Below are 26,969 nucleotides of genomic sequence, written 5' to 3' on the forward strand. Positions count from 1 at the left end.
TACCAATACTTCAGGAGCAATTAAATTCCTCAGTCCTTGATCTAAATTGCAGTGAGAAAGATGGAGCAAAGGATGTCTTGTCTCCTGCAACGAATTTACCTGCTAAATAGGCAGTGTGGCACAGCCATAAATATTTAACTTTTAGAGTGAATGATAAAATACTTGCCCACTGAGCTTGTATGACCCCAAACCACCATCAACCAATGCTGAGAGGGTCTCACTGTTCCTCAAGGATGTATTTCTTGGTAGAAATGGTGAAAGTGATGATGACTCTTGTAGGAATTGGAGTACTTTTGCCTAACAACTGAACAGGGATCCCTCCCTCAGGTCCCATGGATGAGAAGAGCAGATTTTAAGTTGTTCTAACTCATCCAGTCACATTTTTTCTTAGACCAGTGACTCAACATTGAACTGTCCTCTTAAGGAAGGATGCTGCTATCCCATAATATGGAGATTACCTGCTTGCTCTAGATTTTCTCTGGGTAGGAATGAAATCACATTTTAGAACTGTGCAGCTATTTACTGTTCTTTGCAACAGCTAGAGAAAACTGATCCACTCTCTGACCCCCCAGCTAGAGCATGGAAATGCAGGCATGTTCATAGCCTAAACTGTCTTGTTGCATGGCTCTCACCTGCCTGAAGGGAGTAGTGGATTTCGGCATTGGCTCCTTGGTCCTGATCAAGGGCTCTGACTTGTACAACCTCTGTGCCCACCGCTGCTGAGTCCAGCACTTCTGCTTCGTAATGGATGCTGCTGAACTGCGGAGGGTGAAGGTTGCAGTTCTCCACATGGATGATGACTCGAACAAAGTTCCTCTTGATGGGGACCTCCTGGTCTCGTACCTGAATGACAGAGGAAAAGCAGGTACAGTCACACTCAGGGAGAAGGCAGCCTTGCCTGCACCAGGCTTCCAAGTAGCTCATCAGGACTCTTACAGAGAGTGGAATTTTTCAGTGGTACCAACGCCTTGGGTGGGAATGAGCCTGTAAGTTTCAGCACCAAAGTTCAGCCTTGAACTTGAAACCAAACATTAACAATTATTCACTGTGCTTTCTTGTATAAGAATCCAGTGGCCCTCCAATGAAATTAGCATTACCTAGATTTATCCAGGATGGTTATATAGTAAAGGTTAACACCCTGCTTTCCTCTTACCTGTTGTTCTAGACAAATTCTGCCTCAAAGACTAGAACCAGTTTTAATTTGTCCAGCGACCCATATGTCCCGGCCAAGCTGACGGACTCAGCAGGGTTTGGCTAGGACTCACCATCACTGTTAGGGTGTGCTGAGGCATGGGCTGGGAACTGAAGCCTTCTGCTGTTGTGAGGACCCCGCTGCTTGGATCCAACTGGAAAAGTCTTGTGCTTTTGGGGTCCACGCTGCCATGGATGGTGTAGATGAGCCCCTTGCCTTTGTCCTTGTCTGTTGCACGGACTTGAAGGATTTCCCTCCCCGAGGGGGTATCTTCAGGAATCCTCACCTCGTAATGGTTCTCCAGGAACTGGGGACGGTGCTGGTTAATGTCAATCACATGGATAAATGCCTGTGGGGGAGACAGCACGGTGAGGGCAGCAGAGACATGGGAGCAACCTGGCTTATGCAGCCATGTAAAATCTCAGCTACGAACCCCTTGTGGGTGTAGCCATGCTCTGAGCCTTGTAACCGTCACAGCTTTCCAACTCTTGGGGCTTTGCCATCCATGGTGACTGGGAGCCCTTTTGTCCTTCTCCCCAAGGAACTCCTACTGTGCCTTCCCTTAGTGATTTTCAGTTTGCTTCCTCTCTTTTTTTTTAATTTCTCCGATCTGGCAATCCATTCAGAGTGAACGTGCCTGCGCTTGGCACACAGGGAAACCGTCACGCCTGCCATGAAAAGTAATAGTCGCTCAGCTGTGGTGCCAGTTTTGCTGGCTGGTGCCTCCACACCAGCCCTCATTAATTACATGCCAGAAAGCTGGCAGAGGGGGGATGTTTGGTAAAGGAAGGGAGGGGCTGGCCTATCTCAAGAGCAGCACGTGTGGAGAAGGTATGCAGAAGCAAAGTTTGTGGTCTACACTTTTGAGCCAAATCTTCCCCTCTGCATTTAACAGCAAACCCCTGTGAATGTCCTGCCTAAATCCTGCCTGCCAAGTCACCTAGTTTCTCCTGTTTGGTCTCCTTCCCTGACTGTCCTCACCCCCCTACTGATGTTTACTGCGTCTTAGGAAGTCCCAACTAAGAGTAGGAATTTTCTTCCTTTAGCAAACCTGAACATGCCATGGGTGTTTTGCACAAGCAGGTTTTTTGACATCTGCTAGCGGCCTTGAGTGCCAAAATAAATGTAGGGATGAGATGCAAGGTGGCAGGGAATGCACACCAGGCAAGGTGGGGCTTTGTTTGTTTATTTGGAACAATACTTGAAGGTAGTTGACATTGCGTTTCACAGGAATGGTAGTGTTCCTCAATCATCATCCCCTGCAAACCTCCATAGTGAATTTCCCACGATAAGCGTCACTGACGGGTGACTCACGTTCTAGGTCTTCCTGTGCAGTGAGGGCTGGATTTTTGGCTGCTGCTTATGCATGGAGAAAATGGTTGGTGAAAGATCAAGCCCTGAATATCCTTCTTGACTATAGGTAAAGATGGGCAAATCTCAGCAGCCATTTTAGTTGGGGCTCAGGGACATGCCTGAGAGCAAAGTGCCTCCTTTCACCAGCGCTTGCTTTTCAGGTGACCACTCAGAGGACACAGCATCTCTGCAGCTGCCCCGCTCGCCCACTGGACCTCAGTGCTGATATGTTATCAACACTCCACGCACTTGGAGCAGCACAGTGTGGGGCCTGACTTCACCTCTTGCAGATGCATCTGTGCTGGCTTTACATAGGCTAGCAAGTCCCAGGAACACCCCTTGACATGGTACCATGGACCCAAGCCTGATCTAACTGCATATGCATTTCCCTTATGCCTTAGCATTTGTCCCAGCCATGTTGTCGTTCAGCCTGAGCAGCTGAGAGCAAGTTGAGGTCTCAGAGTGTGAACTGCCACCCCAGCTTGGCTGGTGGTGTAGATGTATCCTTGTGTGCTGGCTGTGATCAACAGGAAAGGCCTAGGCTTTCCTAGATCATTTGCGTTTCCAACAACATCTTTCCAAAAAAATCTTAGCTTTGTACTTAGGAAAGGCTTGGGTCACTGTGTAACGTAAGATCACAGTGTAAGAAGATTCTTGTGCCTGGCACCTGATCCAGAGCTCAGTGGAGTCAGAAGAAAGATTCCCTTTGGTATATGCTGACTCTAGATGGGGTCTCTACTAAAGAAAAAAACATTACCTGGGTTTTGATAGTAGTGGACCCATCAGTGACTTCTACCGTCAGGTTATAGCTTGACTTCTTCCTTGCATCGAGGGCTCTTGCAATGACCATGCTGCCTGTACTCTTTTCAATGTCAAAATCCATGTCATCATCGCCACCTGGGATAAGGGAGGGATGAGAAAAGGAAATGGGGGGGCAGTTATAGCTAGATTTCTGTCTGGAGCAAGCTGCAGGTGCTGGCAGCCTCTGCAGGGGAAGGGATTCTAGGAGCTGCTTGGATTTCCAAAGGATGAGGATCTCCCCTTCAGACACCATACACAAACCACACAAGGAGCTCATGCCCAACCACAGATATGTGGCATGCCAGGCAATATACTTTGAATGGGGACGTGTAGGCATTCATTCCAGCTGTACCTCTTTGGCCACAGCTAGACTGGGGACAGTGCCATAGGTGAGGTTTCCCCCAAATCTGGAAACTCAATACAAAATGTGATGGATGGACACAGGAGACAGGGAGGACATGGAGAAGCTGGACAAAGAGGTAGTCACAGATGGTGACGAAGGAGTATGAAAGGGAAGGTGAGGGGAACTGGAGAAAATGAGGAGGAGGAGAGAAGGGGAAAGGATGCACATATGCATATGACGTCCTGGCCAGATTTGCAACAGGCACATTTGAGCATTGATTTATTTGCACAAGGCCTCCAGCTATGCAGCATCACGGGCTTAGCATGGATCAGGGACCTGCAGGGCTGAACGACGCTCTTGCTGGCTTCCAATTCAAGGTCACGCTGTGGGCATATCAGCGATGGTCTTCGTTGCCACAGTTGGGAGCCTGTGAGCTACCTGAAGCAGCCCAATTCTTGAACAGTTGGGGAGGCAGACGGCGCTTCCAGGGTGAGCAGAGCCTGTTGCCTCCAACCCAGATGGCTGCATAGCGCAGGGAACCGCAGGCCTGAGCAGCTCAGCAGCAGAAGGCTGTCCCTCACACTATTGCTGTTCAGCCCTGGCGTGGCAGCTCCTTTCTCATGCCTCGCTTGCTGGAGGCCTGTTAGCTCCCTATTGCACGTGAAACACCCGCTACGCTGTTCTGAGATATGGAGAGGTAGAAGCAGTTTTCTGCGATTTATCCCAGGTCTCAACTTCTCCCTTCCCAGCTACTGGATGCTCTGGATTCTGCTTTATTCTCTTACCAGCTAGGAAAATCTTGGCTGGTTGTTAAATTACACATCTTCCCTTGCGGGAGAAAGGCAGTGGTTGCCAGCCATCTGGACCACCATTTTCCTGCTGGGAAGGAGACAGAAAGAAGCAGAGACGGAGGAAAAGAGAGACCCATGGATGCCTTTCCCTGAGAAAAGAGAGAAGGGCACCCTTTGCATGGTGCCAAAAGGAAAGAGGAAGCCCAGGAAAAGAAAGAGATGAAGAAAGATGCTGCTTTGTCAGAGTCTTTGCAGACACCATCAACCCCAGTGACAGAGCCTTCGTGGACTGGGAAAGGCGAGTTTTTGAATGAGGTGCTGAAGGCTCCTGGATCTCTGCATCACCTGCTTGGTTGCCAGCTACTGTGATGCTTTGCTTCTCTAGCAGGGACAATGAAATCCTGTCCTCTTCCACCAGTATAGAAACCAAGAGAGCCCTGAGTAGCACTTGGTGCACTAGGAACTGGCAAAGATGGGGCTGAGCATACAGGCAAGCACTCAGGAGGGAAATGATAGGATTACATTCAGAGAAATATACTGTTAATTCTGCAAACCCAAGCAGACACTACTAATGCCAGATAAGCCTTGCACTGATATTGCCTGCTCCTTGTAGCATTGTATCTCTTGTTGCTTAATTGTATTTATACACCATTATCCCTGCCCTAACATAGTAACGGGAAAAACTATTCATTCACCCAATTAAGGCTTTGTCTGACAAGGGCAAGCCCTGCAGGCAGTGTCAGGGAAAGGCTGTGCAAGGCAGATTGGGGCACCACTTCAAAACACCAAATTACGTGAGCACAATTGGCCCTCATTGGTAGGACCAGTTCTGCACACACACTGCCTGATGAGTCCCCTGGGGTGACAGCCCACATCCCCTCTGCCCTAGCATCGTGTGTGTTTGAGAAGGCCCTAGAGCTTCTTCATGTTTCACGTCTAAGTCATCCCTGGGATGCCGTGAGGTGGAAGGGAGAGCCCCACCAGTTAGGTCACACCAGCTTTTTGAGGAATCCCTGCCTCCCGGCTCTCTGTCAAGACTATGGGCTCAGCAGGGAGGGAGAGACCGGGGGGGGGCGGGGGTGTCTGCAAGACCCAGCCAGACACCTGGATCCTCACAGGCTGTTTTACCACAACCGACAGTGTCACTTGATTCCCAGGAGGAGCTGGGACTGGTATGCCCTGCCTTTCACGCGACATCAGAGAACACCTCAAACACCGGCAAGTCCCAGAATGTCTTTAAAAAAGTGTGTTAGATAGATAATTGCACTTGGCACCAGAGCCCTTGGACAGGCAGCTTTGTCTATGGCTGTTTAAGCCTTTTGGTGTCTGTGAGAAAGCTTTCCCTGTAGCTCACCTACACCTAAAGCAAACAACTTCATTTGCTCAGGCATGCGAGTGCTGAAAGCCAAGGGAGCTGGGGCAAACGCTCCCAGACACTGCTGCCCTGGTTTAATTTCTGTGTCTCACCTGTGATATTAAACCACACTTGGCTGGGGCCCATTTCGATGCTGATCACTCCCACCATATGGTTTACGGGATCAGTTTCCATCACGGCAAAGTTAAAATGGGGTTCATCGAAAGCTAGTGGCTCCGAGGAAGGGCCAGGCCGGGCAACCCAGCTGATGTGAAGACGCACGTGGGAGGAAAGTGGTGGGCTGCCGCCATCCGTTGCCTTGACCTGCCAGGAGATGCACATGCAGTCAGGGAGAAGGCTGGTTGAGCCCACGGGAGCCCCATGGGAAGCTGCTTCTCCCACCCACCAGGAATTTCAGGGCCAAGTGCGCCCAAAATCCCACAAAACAAATCTTGACCCAGTGGCCTGTGCTCTGGCTGCTTCCAAGGCAGAGCCATGTATGCAACCCAAATTCCTCTTGAACATCAAGCAAATCTGCCGAGCTCAATCCACAGCAGAGACCTGGATCACAAGCCTCATTGCAAGGACCCGCAGAGTGTGGGAAAGCTTTAAACCTATATCCAAGCCCCATGGCCTGATCAGACCGCCAAATGGAGGCACCGCTGAAACCCAAAGACTCTTCAGGTTCGGGTCACGTCCATATAGGATCGTGAATCGCTGTGTTCATCTCTGAGAGTGGGTTGGACAGTTAATTTTAATTTATCCTCCGTCTTTAGTAGCTTCTTACCTTCTGCATTTCCCATCATTCCCTCCCAGTTTCTCTCCCTGTAACCCAAGTCTGTCTCATTCAAGCTCTCCTCCCACTGCTGCATTCTCTCCATCTCTTTGCTTCTTTTATCTTTTCTGTTTCTGCAGCCTTTCTTCTCTTTCCCTCTCCACCCATCTCTTTGCATTGGCTCTCTCTCTTTCCCTCTCCTCTCACCGTGAGTATGTTGTATTCGGAGGCAGGAAAAGCTTTCCTGGAGAACACCATGCCAGTTGTGGGGTTGATGGTGAATATCCCTTCCTCCTCCTCCTCAATGGTGTAGGTGATCTGGCTGTTCTGGCCCTGGTCACGGTCTGAAGCAATCAGCCTGTAGACTGGCAGCGGTGTCTCCGAGGCGTCTCTCTCGGGGAGCTGCACCATGAAGAGCTTGTGGGGGAAACTGGGAGGACTGTCGTTGGCATCCAGGACTTGTATCACAACTCTGCTGGTGGACTTCAGGGATGGCTCTCCGTTGTCAGAAACAGCCACCTGCCAGCAAGCAAAGGGAGTGGGTGACAGAGCAATTTGTCGTGCGTGACCTAGGACCCGAGCAGCCAGCCTTCATCCTGATGGGCAATGACTAAAGTAGGGTTTTTGTGTGGATCTGCAGTTGTATCTCAACATTTTCAGAGGCAATTGCTCCTCTCTGCAGGGTAAAATCTGGTGGCTGTAGCTGGCACTGTGCAAGGCTTGTGCATGCACAGGGAGGTGCATCTGCAGGGCTCCTGCTTTGCAGTTGCTCCGGGCAGTGGGTCAGATTGGTCATTAGGGGTCACACAACTGAAAACATTTGTATTGCAATGGCTCGGCAAGTTATCACCCATCCTCACTTCGCTGTGCCTGTGCATGCTCACAGCTTGTTACATTGCAGAGGGAAATGTATTATCCTCAATCACCCTGATAGACTGAAACACCTCAAGATCCCTCTAATGTAAATACGCATAGCTTGGAGCAGCTAAGGATGGGGGCCGGTAACACAAAACTACACAGCAATGTCTGATACAATGAGATAAACGAGGGTGGATTTCTCTGGCTTGCTCTTTACCCCATAACTTATTATCCATCCTGCTAGAGGACAATTCCAGTCCTCTTCCTGCATTCCCACAGCTTCCAGAACAGGCCTTTTGCTCCAGTCTTCAGTAAGGAAATAATAAACCCCGCAGTACTGCTGCAGCTGTCTCTTAGGGCAACACACACCATTTAATTAAGTTTCCCAGCAGTTGGGAGCTGATGGGATGAGATTCTTTCTCTGTGCTCCAACTTGCAAGGAAAGCTCTTTGAGGACTTAATACACTTGTAGGTAAATAAAGCTAATTACAATCATCATTACCCACCTCTAGGATATGTTCAGCCTTGTATTCTCGATCCAGCTGCCGTGAAGTTGTAGAAATCAGACCTGCCAAGAAAGAAACCCTTTGAGCTCCAAGACTCAGCGTCCGAGGAAAGCTAGGGCTGATCAAATCCCCACGTGCCCCACATCAGCCTGCCCGCCCATCCTCTTTCAGGTTCCCTTTGTGATCAGAAGAGAAAATCAGATACCCCCAAAGGGCAAGTTGTCCACTTCCAGTGTGAATCCCTGTCTGGAGGTGCTGCTCTCACTCCTCTGATTACAGAGACCATGGAGGAGGCGGGTGACCTACCAGGTGCCTACATCAGTTGAAGGTTGTGAAGGCATTTGGTGAGAAAGGCTGCAGAACCATGAAAACAAAATTTTTCTTATGCCTCTAAGTAAGAAACATTCTGCATGTGCTGGCACAAGTTTGGCCTCTTAACAAGTCTTGACTCCTATTTTCCCTGTGCTGAACCTTGCTCTTTTTAATTTACAGTGTTTTGACAAAAGTTTGTTTTCTGTCTTTGGAAATACCCTCTATTCTACCACTAGAACAAATGCATTCAGGCTAAAAATAAAGTATACAGTTGATAATAATGTTAGTATATTATTTAAGCCTTGCTAAGAGACAGGATGAATCCTCTAATAGTTGCAAGATTTGAGAGATTTCTAAAAAATATACACTAGTTTAACCACAGGGAATAGGTTGGATGCAGGAGGGAGGAATTGTGGCTATAGTAAACTAGAGTTTAAACAAAATCGTCATAATTACCTCTTTTTGGCCTGTCAATGACTGAGCTGAGTAGATGCAAGTGTGTAAAGGATGGAGTTGAGACTTGTGTTTCCACGTCTGGTTTGATAATAGTCTTTATCAAGTGCCTTGACTCTTCACCTTTGGGGAAAAGCAGCTCTACACCATTTTCACAACTGCTTTACAGATGATGGAAATTGTATATATAATGCATTATTTTCTGAAAGTCATCAAGCCTGACACCTGCGAGCGTTTTTGTCTGTTCCCTGTTCTGCTCCCAGTGGTGGCCGTTATCACGGTGTTTATTCCTCGTGAAGGGAAGTCCTGCTTCCTCGCACAAACAAAAGGCAGGGTGAATTTTCCTGACCACTGCAAGCAGTGATACAGGCTCATGCTACTCTGGGAAATGCTTTGCATGGGAGGCAGCATGCATTTGCAGTGGTGTGAGCACGTGCACTTGTGCATCCTAAAAGACTTGTAAATCAGAGTTGCGTGAACACATCTCAACTCTCATTCCTGGTCCAAAGCCAAAAAGTTTTAATTAATAGTATTGTTTTCAGTTGTATCATACTTTGGTGTATTGCTGTCTGAGCAAAAATTTCAAATGGCTGCAGGAAATACCAGGCAGCTGAAGGAGGGAGCAAGGAGCAGCTGATTGGAACAAGACTATTGTTGACCTTTTCCACATGTTCTCTGGGATTATTCATATTTGGCATCAGCCGCTGCACTAAACATTTATTTGATGCCTTTACAATCATAAATCAACACTCCTTAATGTGTTATGACAAGATGATTTGAAAGACTCTGTTTGCATGTATATCATGGATTTTTTTTCTTCACCCTAATCTTCCTTTTGACACCTTGGCAGGTGAAGAGGACTCAGCAGTGGCCTGAGAGCACGCTGGCTGAGGAGCTTTTGAACCTCTCCCAGGCTCATAGGAGGCTATAGGGCTCCAATAGCAGCAAAACTGTTGATATGCATGGAAATGCTCGCTTAATGAGGGCCTAAAGAAGGAATCGCAGCAGCGGTTCACTGAGATCTCTGATGCTCCTGTCTGCATTGCCAATAGGTTGGCAAGGACAGGGGAGCAAAGCCTAAAACTCCAGCTGTCTCAGGGGATGGTTCATAATTTTGGCCAAACAAGCCCATAGGACACATAGCTAGATATTGACAAAGGAGCCACCCAATACCTGTGTGCACACTGGGGATATTTCTAGTCTATTGGATTGCAAAATTCAGTTGCAACAGACTAATACCTTGTTTGCACTTGGTTACTGCATGCCAGCTGATGGAAGGTAACTTAAACCACTCTGGAGTGATTATTTGGATTTGCCTGGACACACCCTGAAATTCTTTCATGGCCTAATTAATGATAAAAATGAAAGAAAACAGGATTGTAGCTGAGCTTTCTAGAGCTGGAAAAGAAGGACTGTAGTGAAGGCAGATGAGCTGGAACTTAATGACTGTCATGAATGTCTGTACTACTGAAGATGTTCAGATCTCCTGGGGAGTATTGTCTATCACAGACCTGTACTGTATCCCAGCTGGGAGTCCTAACGGATGGCATTTTTGGGTTTAGCTTTGTATCTGTTGAGTCACAAGTCAAAGGGTTGGCTTCTCCGCCTGACCCCAGGCAAAATCCCTCTGACCCTTACCCTGTGCTCAATCGTGGCTCCCAGTTCCCCTCTCCAGGGCCAGTTACCACTCTGCCTTGAGACCAGAAAGCTCTTGTCGTTAACAGTTAATCACTCTAATTCTGTAGGGAGCTGTGGTGCTGTGCGGCTGCCAAGGTGCACAAACTGCCAGCAGTGTTCACGCTGAGCACCCAGAGACAGGGAGACGGGGATGGGACGTGGTGCTCGAGAGAAGCCAGCTGGAATTAATGCATATTTTTATTTGTTGCTACTTGGTTATACACCCTGCGAAGCCAGAGGGCTATAATGGAAGTGGAAACTTATTAAAGGGGAACTGCCCTCAGCTTTCGTGGCCTGGGGAAACAGTTCCTCAGTTCTTTCTGCTGCCCCCTACAAGGACCTGGGAAGTTTAGTTTTTAATGAGAGCGTTTTGTGCGTGTGTGTGCACATGTGCGAGTTATCAGTGCAATCCCTGCCCCTCTGGAAAACACCAGCTAGACCATCCCACGGGACTTGCGATCGAGTGGGTGTCCTTTGTTTGCGTTCTTGTATGTGTTCTTGAAGGGTTTTGCCGAGTCCTACAGAGACTGAACAAAACTGTGAGAGGTCCTAACTGCACTTGGCCAAATTGCCAAGCTCTGTGTTCACCTGAAGATCCAGAAACAATCCCATCTGTTCCTTGCATACAGGCAGGCACAAACTCGGCTCTGGTAGCCTATCTACACACAGCAATGGGAAAGGATTGTCTGCAATTTTCCTGCTTGCTGCCTGGAAAGGGGAGAGAGGAAAGCTGGTCGTGTTGGAACAGGAGCAGCAAAATTAACAGTGCATTGTTGTCAGGGAAAAAAAAATAATAATAACTTCTGCTGGCAAGAGCAGGGCTGGGGTGGAGGTTGCTGGCCCCCTGCCCTCGCTGCAGGGAGGAAAATCTAAGATAGTTAAAATAGCCAGAATCAGGTTTGCAGGCACTGGGGCTTTCACAAGAGCCTGAGAAGGGAAGAGGTTCTTCTCCTGAAATCCTCTTTCTGTTGTCTCACTGTTGCTTCCCTTTCACCTTCTCTTCTCTTTTCTTCTCCTCCTACCACCTCCCCTCTTGTTCTGACCCTGCTTTGCACTAGTCCATGCTCAGCTGGAGCCTGTGGTACGTTGGCTCAGGGAGCAGCAGTGCAGCCATCCCTCAGATTTAAAGAGCAGGCTGTGTCTGGATGTCCTTCCATGCAGAGAAATGCAGGGAACCACAGGCATCCTGGGGAAGCCCGTGGACACTGACACAGCAGAAGAAGCACCAGAAGAACAAGCACTAGATAAGAGCTGGAGATGAGTAGTCCAAGGTAAAAGGATTCTCCAAACAGCTTTTCAGCGAGATGAATGGCTTCATCCTGAATCTTCCTGCCACAGCCTCCCAATTCCTCCCGGTTCTGTCTGGACTAGAACCCTTTTCACATCAGGGACTGCAAACCCTGCACAAAACAAGCTGAAAATCTTTCCAGCTAAAGAATACCCCAAACCCTACTATCTCCCCATCTCTCCATGTATCTATCTATCTATCTATCTATCTCTCTGTCTCCCACAAACACTGCTGTGCACCAGCTGCCAGGCTGGGCTGGAGAGATTCCATCGCCGATGGCAGAAAGCTTTCATCTCACTGCGCAGTTTTATTCCCTCTTCTCATTAGCCTTTCATTTATTTTCCCTCTTTTTCTCCACCCTCTTTAGGGAACTGAGAGCTGGAAGAGCTTAGAGCCCTTCTGTGGTAGTTCAGGGATGCTGGAGGAGCCAAGCCCTGCTGAGGGACAGTTATCACGGCTGTTCCTGTCTCCCTGCAAGACCTCAGGAGGAGAAGTAAAGGGGCCTTGTTGGTCATGTCTCCACCAGCCAAGACACCCCCGTGTCGAGATACTGGATCAAACGCAGAACAAGCCGGCTCCAGGACCAGAAATAGGTTACTTGCAATAGTGTGGCACTGTGCCCTGAATAATTATCCAGGGCTATTCTGCAGGGTTATTCTGGGTGTAGACGTGCCTGTTGTAACAGTAAATAAGGACCTTAATTCCTATTAGCGCACAGGATGAGAACAAGCTTCCTCCTCCTCTCCCTCTGCCAGCGGGCTCCTACCAGGATTGCCCTGCCTAGGAGAGACCCAGACTGACCTCTGTCCCTCTCGTGCTCTGACTTATTTCAGGGCCAATGTGACTTATTTGTCCTTTGATGGCAGTGTGGAATAGGAGAAGGGGAGAGGTCTCTATCACAGTCCTCTCTGCAGGTAGGAACCTCCCTTCTGATCCAGGTGCTGGAGGAATTCCCGACACATTCAGATCATCCTGTCCTTTGCTCAAATTGTGTGACTAAGAGCAGCAGCCTCTGTGGCTTCCTCTTGAAACTTCAATGTTTACCATTGAATAATGTGACAGAGATTCAGCTTCATCACAGATAAGCAGCTCTGCCTACTCAAACTCTTTTGCTGTCATAAGATTTGGGATTGACCACGGAAGCAGTATTGGCAATCTGGATCATATAGATCTCTGGCATTTCAAGAACTGAAATGTTTCTGGGTCTTTTTGCGATCACTTCCTCTAGGCAGTGAAAGAAGAGATGCGCTTATTGCATTTGAAAAACAAAGGACATATCCTAACTAAAAATCCAGAATAAACATCAGTGATCTTGTAGCACTATAGTGCTCAGATACTTGCAGTGTTTTCTCTCTTCTCCTGTTCAAATGTAAGTCATTTGATTTGCGCTGCACTGGGATAACCCTTTTTTTGTATACAACCATGCACTGATGAGAATGACCAGGAAGAGAAAGACCAGCAGTTCATCTTCCAATGCTGCACTACCAGGCTGAGACCAAAGATTATGTTTTTATTCTACTTAACAGAGCAACTAGCATGCCCTAGTCTCCAGAATGAAAATATCACAGGGTTTCCAGTAAGCTGCCTATAGCCCTGAAATTTAGACAAGCTGTGATATTCTTTCTGGCAGTAGTAGCAGATGACTTCTCTTCAGATGCTGTAAGCATGAGGATATAAACTGCTCAGTTTATGCCAATGTTTGCAGGTAATTATTTGTTCTTTTGGGTGACACGCAAGTAAAACAACAGATAACTGAATCCTCATCAGGCTTGGAAGCAGGTCCTTAAACAACCTCCAAGATCAGGGTTTAAATAAGAGACCTCCAGCAACTGTCCAAGAGATAAGATCAGCTCATGGGTTTCTTACAGGACTGACAAACTTATCGCTCTTCACATGCAAATTACCTGACTGTAGAGAGAGATGGATAGGAGATGACTCATACCCGAGAGAGCTTTTTTTGTCCAAGATGGGAATTAAAGGGTTGGCTTAGAGGTGAGGTGTCTCATTAGCAAATGTTCAGATTTTGCCAGTGTCGCTTATTTTACCATAAAACATGACAGCCTTGGAGCATGGCTTTGTAGGGCTGCACTCACACTGGGGTCAAAGTTTTGCCTGCTGCCTGCAGCACAGAGAAGGCTGAATTTCCTGCAAGGTGCATGGGTGCAAGCTGGACCTTGGCAGATGAGGGGAGCTAGCCTTGTGTCCTGATACCCATTTCTGGTCCACATCCCATCGAAAAGGCAGTGGTCTTCTTAAATAGGGCTTCTGAAAGCACCTCTCCATGGAACCTTGCATTTGTGCAAGCTGTCTGTGCGGCTGAGTTGTGCATAGTTGTTTGGACTATGTGGGAAAGTTGGATGCAGAGCAATGCCCTGACCTAGCTAAAAAGCTTCTGACAGTGGAGAGCGCTACAGCTGGGGGTAGCAGTGGTCACAGTTAGTTGGCATCTCCAGGTGTATCTGTATGGTGCCGTGTAGAGACACCCTATGAATCTCTTACAACCAGGACTTCAGTGTCTCAGCCTAACAATTTTTTTCTAAACATGCCCCTCCTAGCCAGCTGTAGAGGACTGCCAGAGAGCCATTACACCACAGGTAACATGTAATTGAGAGCTGCACTAGCCTTTTTCAATACATCCAGCTCCTTTCTCATCTGAGAGCAGGCTTCTATCCTGCTGCAGTAGGTGAACTGCTTTTATCATCTGCAGGAGATCAAAGTCATGCAATTAATCCTCTCCCATACACAGGCTCTGTGCCCTCCCTTCCCTCTTCTCCCAGGAGCTGATGGCGTGAAGGGCTCAGCACAGCTTTCCTTGCCAGACTGGCCCAATGTCAGCTCTGCTGGGATGGTTTGAGGAAGCTGTTTACACAAAACATCAGCGGGTTTTTGATGGCTCTGAAAGATCTGGTAATTAATCCTCAGATGAAAGATACAGTCTAGGAAGATGGCAGAAGAGGCTTACTACACTTGCTACATTAATAGCGCTGGAGAACGGGTGGAGCCTTTAAATGCAGTGGGATTCATTTTTATTAATCCTGCCTTGGTCTGTCTCAGGAACAGATAGTCACCTCCAGAAGGGTGTTTCCTGGCTCAGGCTGTGCAATAGGGCAGTTGTTGGCAGTTGTTTATAAGGGGGAAGATTAAAAGCAGCTGCTTGCTTCTGTTTAGGGCTTTGAAAGTAGCACTTTTGTGTCATTCTAAGAGCCATCTGGATGCAAATAGCAGCCCTCAGGTTGAGGGTTTCAATCCTTAGCCTCCCCACACAGTGTATTTGGAGACTGGGACTTTTGCTGCAGAAGGAAGGTGTGACAAAGGCAGCTGTGTGGGCTGTTTATATTGAATATGTAACATCCTCTGGGCACTTGGAAGCCTCAAAAACAGATGCTGAGTTGGGTCAGTCTTACCTGTAATGAGGTTAATGGTGAAGAGTCCTTGAGGATTTCCAGTCAGGATGTGAAAAGTCAGTTTTCCCTCTGAGCTGGCGTCTGGATCTAAGGCATCAAGCTGAAGGACGGATGTGTTTGGTGGGGAATTCTCCATCACAGAGGCATAGAAGACAGGTCTGGACATCTGAGGTGGGTTGTCATTGGTATCCGTGACTTCAATATAAATTTCAGTCACAGAAGAAAGAGGAATTGTTCCCAGGTCAAGAGCTAGCACTGTCAGCCAGTAGTGAGATGTTCCTTCTCGGTCGAGTGGTCCTATGGTCCGGATGGTGCCTAGAAGAATGACAGAAAGTGTTTGTGAGGGATTAAGGAACTCAGAACACTTTGTCCTTAATGCCAGACCAGTCTGTGTCTCTAGTCTGCTTCCTGGTATTTGCTGCAGGTATAAACTCTGGCACCAACCTTGTATGGCTGCGAGATTGTGTGGAAGGTGAGGGCTTGCTTGTGCTGAGCGGGATTTGGTACACAAGTGAAAGGGAAGACCTTGGTATTTTGGGGGAGGACAGACACTGATTTTCCATTATTTTAAGGAGACGAACCCTGCTCGCTCCTCCCCAGATACATGCACATTGTATATCCCTGCACAAGCAAGAAAGACTTGAATGCATGGAACTTTGTAAATAGAGATAATATAGAAATGTCCTATTGGGTCAAAAAGTCAGGCCAAACACAGCATGTAGCTTAAGCCTTTAAGGTACACCATTAAACTAAGCTGTCATTACCTGTGTCCTTTTCAATGTGGAAGACGGACAGGCCAGTGCCCTCTCGGAGGAAATATTGAACCTCTCCATCTTTCCCCTTATCGATATCTTTTGCTGTGACCATCATCACTGATGTGCCTTCAGGGCTGTTCTCCTTCACCCAGCCTTTGAAGACAAAGGAGGCAAAGCGTGGTGGGTGCAAGTTCTCGTTGACATCAAGGATGTTCACTTCCAGGTGGCAGAGGGAAGAGCGAGAGAAGGGCTTCCCACCGTCACTGACCTGCACGGTTAGATTGTAAGAGTCCTTCTTCTCATAGTCCAGCTCCTTCTCCAACCGGAGTGCCCCAGTCAGCTTATCCACATGAAACATCATCTCCTCGTCATTAATGAGGCTGTACCTCACCTCACCCCCAGAGCCAGCGTCTGGGTCAAAAGCCTCCAGAAACAGTAGAATGGTTCCCACGGGCAGGTCCTCTGGGACCTTCACACTGTTGAGGGCTGGGAGGCATTGCGGGGTGTTGTCATTTACGTCTTCCAGAGTCACAATGAGATCCGTAAGGGAGAACAGCTGGTAGCCTGTTTGGGGCTGGTCCCTAGCTTCTATTTTCAGCACGTAGCAAGGCCACAATTCTCTATCCAGGGCACCTGTAACTGTCACTTCTCCAGTGACACTGTTAATAGCAAACTTATCAGTAGGGGTTAGGAGAGAATATTTTACTCTCCCGTTGTCATCTGTATCGGCATCTTCTGCTTTAAGTTGAGCTATTGTTGTCCCAGTTGCTACATGTTCTGGTATTGCCACCCAGTAGGCACCTTGTGGGAATTTAGGAGTGTTATCATTGGTATCCAACACATTCACAGCCAAGAGTTTCCAAGATGATTTTTGTGGTGTGCCAAGGTCGTACACAGTAATGTTAAGAATGTAGAAGCTGGTTCGTTCATGATCTAGAGGAGAAAGGACTTGAAGGAGACCCAGTTCCAGGTCAATGGTAAAGCAACTGTCATCATTTCCATCTGAGATCACATAGACCAATTTTCCATTAAAACCGGTGTCAGGATCAATAGCTGAAAGGTCAGCAATAGTTGAGTTGATGGGAACAGTCTCTATGATATCAATAGATCGTGGAAAGCTGTCATCAAACTTTGGAGCATTATGGTTTATAAGGTGCAAGTTCAGAGATGTTTCGTCATCCTGCCCGTGGCCTTGAGACTGAGACTCAATGGAGTGTATGATAGTTTCTGTCAGTTGTTTCAAGACTCCTGTTTCCTCACACTGCATTTTGACGGGGAGACCTTGGCTGACCACAGTGATATTTACAGATGTTGGCAAAGCGTAGTTCTCTCCATCTGTTGCAGTTATTTTCAAAGAGTAGAAAAGTGGCTGTTCAGAAGGAAGATCTCGCAGAGATATTCTAAGGGATATTACTCCAGAGATGGGATTCAGTTCAAAATGCCGTAACTCATTGCCAGACTTGATTTCGTATTTGATATGCTGCAGCTCATCACTGTCGATTGCAGAGACTGTGGCCACAGGGTTCCCAACAGGAAAGTCCCGTGGGATGGTGCCACTGCAGCTTGCCTTCTCAAACACAGGAGCATTGTCATTGACATTGCTCAGCATGAGGGAGACGTACACCTCCGTTTCATGACGGAAGGGTGAGCCCCAATCTGATGCCCACACTCGCAGATGATACCATCTCTGCATCAACTCATAGTCCATTGACTTGGAGGTGGAAATGATGCCAGAATAGGGGTCAATGACAAAGGGGACTGATTTCTGGTTGGCTATGGTGTAGGTGACAAAGCCATTATCTCCTTCATCTTCATCTGTAGCCCTTACTGTTAAGACACTGGTACCAGGAGGAACATTTTCATCAAAGGCCCCGCGGTATGAAGACTGACTAAAGCTTGGAGCATGATTGTTGCAGTCAGTGATGTCAATGACAACAGCTGTGGATATGTGACTGTTAACGGTTGTAACTTCAAGTTCAAAACGAGACTGCTCGTGGAAGTCCATTGCTCTGACTGTAGTTATCAGTCCAGTGTGAGGATTGATTTTAAAGCTTGTGCTGTCAGGAGTAGGTCTCAAAATATATTTAAGATTTGGGAAGACTGGTGTGACCTTCACCATAACAACTTGGCTTCCAGCTGGGGAAAATTCACTGAGCTGGACCTGGTACACTTCTTTCTCAAACCTGGCAGAGACATACTTGGAGGGAGGTATATGGATAACTCTAATAGGAGAGAACAGTGGTGGCTTGCTCTTGTCCTTGGCTTGCAGACTGAGGTTGAAACCAAATGGGTAAAGTAGCCAGTTGATCTCTTTGGTTGACACAATCATGAACTCAGTGCTCCCAAAGTAGGATTTGATGGCTTTGAAGTGTCTTCCCGGATCTCCATCCACAAAGTCAACCGAATCTATCCCTGCTTCTGAGTCACCACTTTCTACAGACAGAGTTGCATAGAGAAAGTCTTCAGCTGAGTCAGGTGGTGTCACCTTCACCGAGGAGATAGAGGGGGGTTTCCTGGCAGATGGCTCCACTTGGATCATGAGACTAGCCAAGTTCCCAAAGCCGTTCCCCTCCATGATCTTTCTCATTCTGTCCACAGCCAAAACCTGCAGGTGGTGTCTGCCTCGATGGGTGCTGTTTAGCCTACCAGTGGTCATAACTGCTCCCGTGGTGGGGTGGACGGTGAATAGGTCAGACTTGGTGTTGAGGGCGTAGTAGAACTTGGCATTCTGGCCAGCATCAGCGTCAGTGGCACTGAGCGTGCTGACCACCGTTTTCAGAGGAGTGTCTTCTCTGATGGACACTTTGTAGGAGGGGGGTGAAAAGAGAGGTTTCAAGTCATTTCTGTCCAGAATGTGGATCAAGACTTTGGCCCAGGCTTCATAGGCAAAGGTGCTCTCTGTGGCCTTGATTATTAACATATAACTGTCTTTGACCTCCCGGTTTAAAAGTGCTGTGTTGCTGCTCCTGGTTCTTATTCTCAAGAAGCAGAAATCCCCAATCACGTGCTCCTCTGTTTTAAAGAGACCAGTGTTGTCTCCAGAGGCTATTCTGTATCTGATGTCCCATTCGGGGTCTGTCTTGTAAATACCCATTTTGACATAGCTCTCCACATAGGTCTTGGGGGCTGAATTCTCATAGATGGTGGCATTGTAGAAGAAGTGGGTGAAGTGCAGAGGGGAAGTGTTGCCTTTCTCACAGCTCGCCTTGTGGACCACACAGTGCATCAGGAAAACGGCGAAACTCAGCAAGTGCCTCCTGATAGTGACTTCCATGGTGTGGTGTCTCCTTGGGTCCTGCAAGTGTCAAAGGAAGAACATTGGTAATTTTTATTAAGGCCCGTGTGTTAGAGAAAAAGTGCCCATGGGCTCAGCCTCACCTCCATGCTCTCTCTACCCTGACCTTTGCCGCTGCGGTTGTTAGCTCAGCTCTTCTTCCCTCTGTCCCAGTGAGAGACCTGTCCTCCCACATCCCCATGCTGGCCCAGATCCATTCACATTCTCTCCTTCAGTTTTTGCCCTTGTAGAGGCCAAAATGTGAAAAGCCATACAAAATGCTCTGATCAGGCCGACTTCCTATTCTGTGAACAATCTCTCCCTCCCTTCATTCTGCCTTCTCCCTAGTCAAACAGCATATTCGAACTCTCCACCCCCAATCCAAACCTCACTTCTGTTTTGTTTCTCCATCCTGCCTTCTCCATCTTAACTTCTCTCTCCATACAAGTTCTTGCAAAGTATTTTCAGGAGTCGATATACAAACTGTGATTTGATGTCTCTCCCCTTGGCTTGTCTTCCTTTTCCTCTTCCCCTGCCACAGCAATCTGCTCTCCTTCCCCAGCAGGGATGCCCTGCTACGTTGTGCAAATTCCTTCCGAATGGCCAGCTCTACAATGTGGCCTTTTTGACAGCTTTAGCTCAGGTCCTAGTCAAGTTGTATCTCAGTTACCGCAAAGTTCTTCTAATTCACAGGTCTGACCCTGGCTGTCTCCTCTGTGTTGCTTGAGAGAGCAGATTTCTAGCAAGACACTTTGACCATGTCACCCTCAGCCATTGAGTAATCTCTCTGGTTCCTCCCGTCTCACGGCAAAGCCCCAGGGTCAGGATTCCTGCGGAGGACCTGCCATCCATGACCACCTGCCATCAACTTCCTTCTCTAATGACTCCTGAGCATCTGCAGTTCCATGATTTATCTCTGTGAACAAGGTGTATCAAAGAAGGAACTGGATAGCACATACATGATTAACAAGGATGTAACTTTATTAGTGAGCTTTGCAGAGCTTGTTAAAGGACCAAGGCCTGTTCTTTTCAAAAACTAAGTGCATGCTGCTGTGTGTGCAGTTAGGGGTTGAAACCAGGGATAAGCTAAATATAGATGCATATATTTCCCCTAGATATCCCAGGAGATCTTTATCTAGAACTGTTTCTTCCTCTTTTAAATTTAAATTATATATCAAGTACCTGCCAGTCATTTGGCACATTCCTAATTTAAACAGGGAAGACTTGTTTTTCCAGACACTTTTTCAAGACTCATCTCTTTAAAAGCCAGAACTAGTTCAATTTATAAGTCGAATGTTAGGAACAAATTATCGGAGTCTAACTATGTGTCATATTCTCTCACTGAGATACCTAATTACCAATAAACACAAAGCTGTAGATGTCATACTTCCTTCAAATCCCTTCTTCCTTGGTAAATAGATGCCAACCATCCAGCAATTTCCCTGCTGTGGTGATTACTTTTTGAAACAAACAGTCTGAAGCTGAAGTGAAAGTACAAGAATTTGTAGAGAAATCAACACAATTTGGATTTGACAAAATTCAAACTCATTTTTTTTATGACATCATTTCACTTCTAGGAAATACAACATGTCCCAAATGCACAGCAAATGAAAGAAAATCTTGGAGGACAGGGCTAGGTGATCCAGAAAGGCAAGTGGTTCCTTCTGAGAAGTTGAAAACCATGTTCTTAAAAGCTCTGCATGTTACTTAACAATGCTTAAGAGTTTTGCAGCATGTAGGGACTTGCCTAGAGCTGCTCCCTTCCAACATTTTCAACTACTGAACCTGGAAAGAAGATGTATGCATGCTGCGTGCGCGTGTGTCTGCTAGGACTGTGGAGCAGGAAAAGTCACATACAATTCAGAGTAGAATAAGGCAGCAGAATGAAACAGCAACACAAAACAGTGCTGTTCATGAACAGCAGAATTAATGAAGCTGATCGCTTTGTATCTGGGCTAATTGACTTTTTAATTGAATTGTACTGAAATGGCAATGTGAACTCAGCTCTTATAAGACATCAGAGAACCCACAAGGCAGAGACGTTATGAACTCCACAACCACAAGAAAAGCTGGAGCTAGAGCACATGCCTTCTTGGGCACCAGCAATTCAATATGGGAGGATAACCTTGAGCAAGGAGTGGGTTTTCTGGTGTTTAACAAGACGCAAACTTTCTTCTGAATCTCTCCTGGAATGTCCTTAACCTCACTCTTCCCTGTAGATTTCCTGACACCTAAGAAGGGCTGCACTTCCATTGCTGTTTTGCCCTCTGTGGGGGCATTAGCAGGGTTTTACTCCTCTGTCCAGCTAATTATTTTGCAAAAGCTGTCATGACCTCATATTTCTGAGAGCTTTGCTCTCAATTACAAGCTGGGCTGAAAGCAATCAATGGCTTCAGCAGTTATTATGAGGGATGGAGAGTACCTACGCACATGGGGCATGAGACAGAAGCCTCATTTCCTCTGGAAATGATCTGAAACTTTGAAAGGCACAGCCAAAACCTAGGGAGAATTTTCTAGAAGGCATCACTATCAACTTTTGAAGTCTAACAGTTTCTCTTTGTGGCAGGACCCATGCCCAAAGCCCCAACATTAGCACAGAGAGCCCGTCGTGTCCCCTGACAGCAACTGCATGTGCTCTGAGACGTCCTATTTCATCACCTTTATTACTGCATGTGCATCTGCTTGGACAATTTCTGTACCAATACCTCTGGGAAATCCTATCATTGTTTGAACAATTCCACACAAGCCCATGTTTGTCCTCTCTTATTTTATCCTTTGGTAAAAGAATGACATGGAGAGGGTTGGTGACACTAATGTCCTTCAAGAGTTGGCCTATTCCAGTTGTGTGTCCTGAGGGTCCCAGGAGAGCTCACAGCTTCCCAACCCAGGACGGGAAACCATCACCTACTACTTGTAGCCTGTTGTTTCTTCTTTAGTCGGTTGCACTGGGAAGCGATGACACACTGGCTATCTTGTTTCTCTTTCTCCAGTATGGTTTTAATGTAATTTGAAGAGTAGTAGATCTCCCAGGAGGTAACTGTGCAGCCCCTGCTCTGTCTCCTGCTTCTGGGATCATTTACACCATATTCACAATGCAAAACCATCCAGAACTGGGACTGGGACATTTCCAAAGGTCATGGTGAAGCTCAAAAGAAAAATGGGGCACAGTGCTCTGAACAGAGGGCAAATCTGGTTAACTACAGCCTTGGCTCAGCTCCAGGGAAAGCCCTGTTGGAACCACCCCTGGAAGGTGTCAGTAATGAACTAGCAGAAACGAGGTGGGTTTCTATGGCTCTTGTACTGTGGGTGGGAAAGCTGTGTATAATGTGAAAACAGCATAAAAACAGTTTACTAGCCCTTAAAATCCCAGATGGAGGTGGCTGCTAAGGAGGGGCAGTGCTGCCAAGCTCAAGGGTCCTTGCAAGTGAGTTCAAGGATCTCCATGTTGAAATGGGGTGAAATCAACTGCACCTGAGAGGGATTTTTTGTGTTGATTAGGAGAAACATTTTTGCTGTTTCTCTGAGCTGTGCTACCCCATGTCCTTGTGCTGACAGTAATTAGTGTGTGATGCATGGGACCTGTGGCAAGGGCCATACCCACTTCAGGGCTGCCAGATCAGCTGCAAGCATTAAACACCTAAACACCCTCACCTGCTTCTGGTCCCTCATCTCATGGTATCAGTTATTTCTACTCCTGAAAGCTCTCTGCTTCTCTCTTTCATGGCTCCCCTAGACATAGATGCCCTTCTGGAGCTGGTTGCACATGGGGAGGCAGATGTGTTGGAGAAAGCCCATCTGTGGGATGGAGCCAGGAAGGTAAGGCATGCTCCCGACTGAGGGAAATACCAGGGCATCATTATCTGGTGATTCAGCCTCCTCCCCTAATCACCAGGAGAGGATCAGAGAGCCTCGAGGGGCTTCGCCCTCAGCCCTGTAGATGCAAGCTCCCCACAGAGCGAGTAAACACTCCGTGTATCTCTAATCAGAGCCTAAGCGTGCATCTAAATTTAACATCCAAATTGTGATCCTCTGTCAAAGACATGCCCAAATCTGTTGGTTTGAAATGAAGGAACAAACACAGCACTGAGGTTCAAAGTGTGTGCGTGGGGAGACTGTGGAGATGGGTGATTTGGGGGGATTGGTGCAGGGCACAGCTACTCTGGCTGCCTAGGGCGAGAGGCTGCGGCATGGCCCGGGGGGGTCCTCTGGGGGTCCTCCCGGGGGTCTCCTGCAATGTGCAGGCTGCTGTGTTTGTTGGCCGTATTGCAGAGAAGTATGTCAGCCTGCCACAAAGTAGGTGTGGCCCCAGCCCCACCTTTTGATTCCCTTCAAGAGGAGCATTTAAAAGCAATAAAAACCCAAAACACAAAACAAGGCAAGTGCTGAGTGCACCAGGAGCAGCATTCCCCTTGCTAGCTGTGGTAGGGGCTTGGCCCAAAGTTTTGAGATCAGAAGATAAGAGAAAAATCATAATTTTCATGGGAAAATAAGGACAACTCTTCCCTTATTGCTTTTTTTGTCAGCACACATCCCAAACCTTCTTCCTCTTTCTTTCTCTCTTGCTCCCACCTCTGTTCTCTCTTCCTCTTTTTCTTCACTACAAGAAACAGTCCCCCATCCCCCCCCAGGATAGGTACCCATCAAAACCATCCCCAAGCACATTAATGCCTTTGTTGGAGGCTACAAGCACTAGGAGCTGGGTAGGAGAAGGGAGACGTGCTTGGTTGTTCAAATAATCAATGATGGGGCAGTCTAATGGTGGGTCTGCATTTCAATGGTCACTGGGGAATAGAGACAGAGAGCAAAGGAAGTAAATCATATAAGATGGTGGGTGCAAGGCTTTGGGAAAGTGGATAGGAGTTGGGACTCTGTCGTCTTCTGGCTTGGGTGGTAGCTGAGCAGAAGGGGTTCAGCTACAGTTGGGGCAATATCCTTACAGCTGCCTGCCAAATAGGATCAACCAGAAAGCAGTCCCTGCGTATTTAATGTTGGGAAGTCATAGATTAAAAAGTGCACTTCTTGTACAGGTGTTGAGCCATGTCTGTGAGATGTTTTGATTCCCAGTCCTGAAATAACCCATGTACACCCTGCGTGGGGGCTGGGCTGCTTGGTTAATGTTTGCCCTCTCCTCTGCTGCAGCAGTGCTGATGGGAATTAGATCCTTTTCCATTTGGTGCTTTGCTTAGTTTTGGCGAGTTCCCTGCCAGTCGCTCACAAAGCAGGGCCTGTGGGGCTTGAATTCTGTGGGGAGATGGGTGTTTTTTGAACTGTTTTCTTGGACTTTGAAAAACAAACAAACCCATCCCTTCCCAAGCCACGACACAGAGCTGTTCCCATGATCTTGTCAGCGTTTCTCTGAACGGGCTGCTGAATCCAGGCTAGCGGCTGGCACTGTCCTTGGAAGTCCTGCTCCTGCCTTCGGTTGTGCAGTCTCCTCTTGGTTTTGCAGTGAAGCAGAAGAAACACATCCTGGAGGTACTGCACAAAGCCAGAAAACTAATGAAAAGAGCCCCTGAAGTTACAGTGTTTCCTTCCTCAATGTATCTCGGGGTTTTCCAGTGCCTGTGGATGGTTTTCTAAGGGCTGATGTTTGCAGAACTGTGTTTTGCACCAGCCTGCTTGGGGGCTGTGTTAGTGTGGGTACAGCTTTTTGCTAGACTTGCAGATTCCACCAGGGCGCAGTTGGGCTGTTCCTTCCCCATCTTGACTTGCCAATCTCCGAATGGCTTGGATAGACCTTTGGAAATTGTTTCCAGATTGCTAGACAGCCTGGAGCAAGGCGGCTGATGGTTTAAAACCTGGTGCGTGTGCCTTTTACAACCAAGGTCTGCCCTTGCTTGGAGTGACCTGTGAAATGCTGCTCCTGTTGCATAGTGAGTGGCCGGTGGGCAGGGCGCAGACCCGTGCCGTAACAATTTCGTGGTTCAGCTCCGTTCCTGGTGGTGAAATCGCTGTGTGCTGATGGGGTGGGCTGTACCAAGGGCTTCTCAGCTGCAGAGCCATGGAAAGCCATGGGAGTAATGAGTGTCATGCTGGTGCGTGGAGCAGTGACTCTTGCTTGGACTGCCCAGCATGGCAGGGGGTCACACACAGGTCCCGGAGCAGAACGAATACAGTCCTATGAGCACCATGGAGATGCTTCTCCCATCATCTGCCAGCTGGGCCAGGTAGGTGCTTTAACCCTGGGGAGCTTGAACCGGCAGCCTCTAAGGGGTGTTGGAGAAACAGAGACTCTCTTGAAGGAGTTTTGGGGAAGCCTGTGAGTCATTGACTTGTGTGGGGCAATCTGAGCCCCAGGTTGGTAGACCTGGCATGATGCTGGGACACCCATTTTGTCTAGTCAGGTTGCATTGCTGCAGGAGTTGGTAAAAAATGCTTTGTGCCGAGACAGCACTGCATTCCCTGGGTCTAGTCTGCTGCAGCCAGTGGACCTGCAAGGGGTCCTGCCAGGACCACTGTTCAGGGCTGACAGCGGGAGTGTGGTAGGACGCTGTCCCTGGAGTGGTGAAGGCAGATGTGCAAGACATGTGCACAGGAGAGTGGGATGGTCTTCCACATGGGAAGGGTGGCTGGGAAGTGTTTGGTTACTCTGATGTCCAACTGCGCCTTCCCCATACAGCTGAATGCTTTTGCCACCTTTGTCATCGTGCCAGTTGTTCACAAGCTGGATATTCAGATCCAGACTGGCTCTAAAGGCACCTTCCTCCATGACATCTTGCTGTGGCATCCCCCAGCCAGCCGCTCACCTCCTTCCCCCTCAGATATCTTGCCCATTGCCCCATCCTCGTGGCTTTGACTGTGCCCTGCTGCTCTACCTGCTGCCCTGGTTTGCTCCTCCACCGGAGCAAGCAGACACTATGTGTCTTTGCCTCCAAGCCGTTCTCTGCCCATGAGCAAGGCATCACCTTGTACGTGAAGCTGAAGGCTTTCTCTTGCCACCTTTCCACCTGCGATATGCATTTCTGTCCAGTGCTCTGTGAGGAAGCCAGGGAGAGCCTGATTTTGTACTGCTGCCAACACCTAAGCCTGGCTCAGATATGTCACATAGCTGAGGTTTCTCTGTCATTGTTGTAAGCCTCCAGGAGCTCCTCTGTTAGGCACAGAACTTGAACAGGCTTGAACTCCCTCTAGAGTTATAAGGGTCAGTGATCTTTATCTGTCTTGCCATTGCAACATCATTCTAGAGCAAGAGTTAATCACACAGCTCCAGAGCTGTGGAGCCCTCAGTGGGGGTCTGGGGTCACTGGAGGAGGCCTGGAGGGTGAGAGAACCTTGCAGTGCCAACTGCCTTGCTGCTGGCTCCTGTCCCAGAGAAAGCATGACTTCAGGGAGGTTGACTTGCTTGTGCCAAGGACAGGGGGAAGCATCCTTATACATTATTCCTAACGCCCTTCCTCTGCTCTCCCATGAAACGATCAGGTGCTTTTCCCTCCTCACTGATAGCTTCCTGCTCTCCCCAGTTATTGGCAGCAGGGGGGTAAATCCTGCTCATGGTCCAGAAGCTGCCATTGCACAGGTAACCAGGGAGGTGTTGGGGGGTGCTGACTATCTCCTTGGCCAAGGATGGCAGCTAGGACAGCCAGGAGACAGGGAGGAACCAGCAGATCCCACTGGTGGCTCTGATGGGAATGGGATACCTGTTGCCTGTGAAAAGAAACAGCCCTGGGGGCTGGAGACGGGCAGTGCCAGTGGGAAGGAGGCTCGGTGGGAGCTGCTCACCAGGCAGGGTGCGAGGGGCCCAGGGGCTGGGCACCGCGGTGCAACAGCCCAAACATGTTGGCACAAGAGCTGGCTGCAGCGTGCCAGGTACTCACGTGAGCATGCCCCAACTCT

General features: G+C 48.1%; 1 protein-coding gene across 1 annotated transcript in view; it reads right to left on the bottom strand.

Moving 5' to 3' along the window:
* The window catches only part of FAT2 (FAT atypical cadherin 2), a 59,789-nt gene that overhangs the window by 27,994 nt on the left and 4,826 nt on the right, over window positions 1-26,969 (bottom strand). The window contains exons 2-9 of the mRNA XM_052772055.1: window positions 15,872-19,157; window positions 15,108-15,422; window positions 7,974-8,035; window positions 6,817-7,128; window positions 5,948-6,158; window positions 3,303-3,442; window positions 1,266-1,541; window positions 633-843 (exon numbers count right to left, since the gene is read on the bottom strand). Coding sequence (XP_052628015.1) covers window positions 633-843; window positions 1,266-1,541; window positions 3,303-3,442; window positions 5,948-6,158; window positions 6,817-7,128; window positions 7,974-8,035; window positions 15,108-15,422; window positions 15,872-19,136 — 4,792 coding nt within the window. The 5' untranslated portion in view covers window positions 19,137-19,157. The remainder of the gene's footprint in view (window positions 1-632; window positions 844-1,265; window positions 1,542-3,302; window positions 3,443-5,947; window positions 6,159-6,816; window positions 7,129-7,973; window positions 8,036-15,107; window positions 15,423-15,871; window positions 19,158-26,969) is intronic.

This window comes from Harpia harpyja, chromosome 20, assembly GCF_026419915.1.
Source record: "Harpia harpyja isolate bHarHar1 chromosome 20, bHarHar1 primary haplotype, whole genome shotgun sequence".
NCBI lineage: Eukaryota > Metazoa > Chordata > Aves > Accipitriformes > Accipitridae > Harpia > Harpia harpyja.